Genomic DNA, 4,319 nt, shown 5'->3' with positions numbered 1-4,319 from the left:
GTAATGACTTATTTCTTGGATTTGACTTTGTTTGGTTTGGTGTTGAGCTGAACTGTATCCTGCTCATGTTGTGGACAGCTGTCATGACCTCTGCTCTCTCCGTCTCTCTCTCTCTCTCTCTCTGTGAGTCAGACATGATTGCCATGTATTGACACACTAGTTGTAGTGCGGTTTCTTGCTGATTGATGCCTTGACATGGTTAAAAGTGAGGTAGCTGGAAGACACCTGGACACTTGAGAGTGTGTGTGTGTGTGAGAGAGAAAGAGAGAGAAACACCTGCAGTCTGTAGTTGTTAAATCAGCTGTGTTGACATGCTCTAGTATGTGAATGTGTGTGTGTGTGTGGAAATGGCCTTGTCTCACAATTGCAGATTTATGTTTTTGTTTGTTTGTTGTTTTTTTCCTCTAAATTATGCATATTTGTGTATATATTTACACAAAATGGGAACATGATTTGTAAAATTCACATTAAAGAAGATCTGCACATTAATTTATATATTCATTCATTCATTCATTCATTCATTCGTGTAGGTAATTCATTAAAAATGTGCCATACTTAAGCAGAAGATTTCTGCTGCCTGGATGAAAACAAACACTTATAAAATTAAAATGAAATGATATTACAGTTATGACCAGTAGATGGCTGCAGAGGATCGCTCATTGATTCATTTGCCGTTTCCACTCCCTAATATAGTTATTTTCACATTTTATGCTGTTGGATTTATAATTAGACATTAGAAAATCCCTATTATAACATTAAAAAATTTACATTTTGTCAAAGTTCAGCAGTGTTTTGTACTGAAGTATGAAGATTATGAAGAGTTTCGAATTTCTGTCAAATGTGAGCAGTCCTCACTTTAATGCATCAGCTGTGTCTATGACAGTAATGTCGAAGGGTGGGTGAGTGATTTATCTAGCTACTTACTTGATAATAATATTTTGAGCTCATTTAAAATTCTAAACAACAACAAAAACCTTTTATTAAATCAATTTGTAAAATGTAGCTCATCAGAATCATGGGTTAGATCGAAAAATGTAGGTCTGCATGTTAAATGCAATGCAGTTTGCTCTGGATAAAAGTAAAACATATGGAGCCCTTGAGCAGAGCTGATAAGACCAAAATGGATGAGTGAATATGAATAATAACCAAAACAAATAATGTTTTATTTACTTTTAAGTAAGTGTGCATTAAATGATTTGAAGGTTATCAGCATTAAAAGTTAAATTTGTCATTGCTGCTTTTTGAAGCATGGATTTAGTTTGGAAGGATGAAATAACAGTACATTTTTTTTATCAGTTAAAAATTATTTTATTTTACATTACTGTATGAATGTTTTTCATAAGCAGATTTACTTGATAAATGATGTGACGTGTCATTATATGTCTCGCTGTTTGATTTAATGTCTGTCATTGCTGAATTCCTTGTTATATCTCACAACTGTCTTAATCATTTACTGTACACACACACACACACACACACACACACACACACACACTATAATCTGAGATCCTCTGTTTCTCCACAGGTCTCTGCTGGAAGTTTTGCTGCTACACAAACATGTTTTATCTCGGGTGCAAAGTGTGTGAGTTTTTCCGTCTTAGACTCATTTTGTGATTCTGCACGCTTGAGTTTGAGTAAACGCTGTCGATTTGGACCAAACTCTGAGCTGAGACGTTCATCATGCAGTCTGACAGACGTCAATCAGAAATCACACAGTTTGCACTCGACTTCATTCTGACACAAGAGCAGATGCTTGTTGTTCCTCAGGTTGTTCTGGAGAAGAGGAAAATGTTGAATCTTTATTTCATTGCTCTGATTTTCTCTCTCTGTCTCTGTTTTTCTCCTCCATGCCTAAAATAGAGGTGGAACAGAAAGGTAAAGACGTGTTTCTTTCACCCCGTATAGCGTCTCTGTGTCGGCTTTCTGCCAACATGTTTAACATTTTCTCAAGTAAACCATCATACATTTCTTCATGCCTGAGAGGTTATTTAGACACTGGCTTTGTGATGTTTAAACACACCGCTCTGTGTGTCTGTTAATATTATATTTGATCAGAGGAAATGTTATGTATGTGGTGGAGATGGTGTTGTGGTGGGCTCATGTTTTCAGCTTCATTTCAGTTCATGAGTGTTATAATGCTCTTCTCCTGTGCTGCTCAAAACACAGACAAAACTCCTGACAATTTCAGTTTTAAAAGCATTTTATTCGATGAAGATGAGTGTAATGTGTTGCCATCAATTTTGTGCAAAAACTATACATTTTAAAGGTGCATATCTGCTTGAAGATACAATTTATTAATATTGGTTTATGTTTTACAAACAACCAAAAAAGATATTTGAACACATATGCACCTTTAAAATGTCAAATCAAATAAATACATTCATTCATTCGTTCATGCATGCATGCAAATAATAAATAAATGCATGCATTATAGATTACCTTAAAGCAGAGATGGACTAAAAAAACACAAAACTCCGCAAATAAAAGTCATGCACTCGTACACACACACACACACAAACAAACAAACAAACGGATAAATAAATAAATGCATTTAAATTGCATTTAATGCAATTACAATTAATTTAATATTACGGTATATAACTATACACACATTTATCAGGCACACAAAAAAACTTAATTAGGCAGACAGCATCAAACGTGAAAACACATGCAAATGAGCGAACACTTGACAGTGAAGTAATTGCAATAAAACAAACAAACACTCTAATTCACATAACTGAATAGAAATTTGAAATAAACGGCACTTTTTAAAATATATTAATTTAGCTAATAATATCATTAAATGCAGTGAATGGACTTCTGGAGAAACTCTTCAGAGACGTTTTTCAGAATCAATTGAAATGAACTGATCCAATAAACTGAATCGGACAAAAAAGCAAGGTTTGTGCGTGTTTTGACACGAGTCAAGTCAAACACTTTTAACATGAAAAGATCATAAACAGACGTTTGCATGACTTTTCACGTAAAGTTATTAAGAATAATTGCATTAAAATTGCACATTGAAACAAACTGATATGAGGCATTGCTGATTATGTGGTAATATCACAGACAATGATGGAAACACATTCATGTATTTTTAATTAATTTATAACCAAACCTTTATCATTTTATTCAAATGCTGCAGAATTTGCTTCACACGTGCGTTGAGTTTGTCTGTTCAGGACTATAAATATTATGTATCCTTTTTTTATCTGCCAGCTAATTAGATCTTCCAGCATCAGTGTATCAGCTAAGTGCTCGCAAAGCCCCGTTAGCACTTTAACAGTAATGATATTCATAATCTAATTCCCATTTAAAACATCCAGTGAAGCCCAATCAATAACCCGGCCAATGAGCTGTCAGCATTTTAAATGACATCATTATGATGATAGTGCTGCTAACCTTCAGGGTGACACCATCTGGACTGGATCATATCGAAAGCAATAGCTCACCAAATAATCAAACCCCTTATAATTTTCTTCAAACCAGGTGACTTTCTTCTGTGGGATAGATTTTGCAGAATTTGCTCCTTGCGCTTTTTCGAGTGTTGTCAAGCTCCCAAAACAACAAGAAAACATCATCCATGACTTGTGTGGTGTATGACAAGTGTTCGAAAGCTTTGCACGAGGAACTGCAAATTAAATGTGTTGGTTGAGGGAGATTTTCAGTTTCTGCCGACTTAAATTTGTCTCTAGAAGAGACTTTATGACTCTAGAAGATGTGTATTGCCGTCATATGAAGTACTTTTATGGTGTTTTTTGTCGTTTTTGAAGCTTGACACAACTGGGGTTTGCTCATTTGGATTAGTCATCCAGAAAATAAGTCACTAGTCGGCTGGTCAGTGTTTATCTTCAGCTTCATAAAAAAAAACCTTGCACAAGATATTAAAGCTAGTTTCAGAACGTATTTTAAATGTATTATTATTATTTTTTTATTTCCTTTTCTTATCCTACTGTCAACTAGTTTTAAACATAAATCTGAACAATAAATTATAATGGGGAAGAAAAATAAACATAATTCAAGATACAGCACATTTAGAATAAAGAATACTGAAAACATGTTTTAACAAGTTAATGCGGAATGTTTTGCTGGAAAATATGACAAAAATATTGTTTAAGATCCAAAGTTGTGACAGACCTTATAGTTACATTTAAATACATAAATAAGTAGGTAAGTGAATTAATTAATGAAAAAATTGTATATAATATACTGTATATAATATACTGTATATAAATGTATATAACGTTGTTCTTATATATAAGATCACACAATTTGGAAACAACAATATGGATTTGTTGCTGGAAAACAGAACACACATA

The 4,319-nt window shown here is 33.7% G+C and overlaps 1 protein-coding gene across 1 annotated transcript in view; it reads left to right on the top strand.

The window, feature by feature from the left end:
- LOC107566128 (adhesion G protein-coupled receptor L3-like) overlaps nucleotides 1-4,319 on the top strand; it is a 54,836-nt gene that overhangs the window by 21,179 nt on the left and 29,338 nt on the right. Inside the window, exon 3 of the mRNA XM_016251506.1 lies at nucleotides 1,861-1,875. Within this exon, the coding sequence (XP_016106992.1) occupies nucleotides 1,861-1,875 (15 nt within the window). The remainder of the gene's footprint in view (nucleotides 1-1,860; nucleotides 1,876-4,319) is intronic.

This window comes from Sinocyclocheilus grahami, unplaced genomic scaffold (assembly GCF_001515645.1).
Source record: "Sinocyclocheilus grahami isolate Dianchi unplaced genomic scaffold, SAMN03320097.WGS_v1.1 scaffold1049.1, whole genome shotgun sequence".
Classification (NCBI taxonomy): domain Eukaryota; kingdom Metazoa; phylum Chordata; class Actinopteri; order Cypriniformes; family Cyprinidae; genus Sinocyclocheilus; species Sinocyclocheilus grahami.
This window is presented reverse-complemented; position numbering and strand designations above follow the sequence as displayed.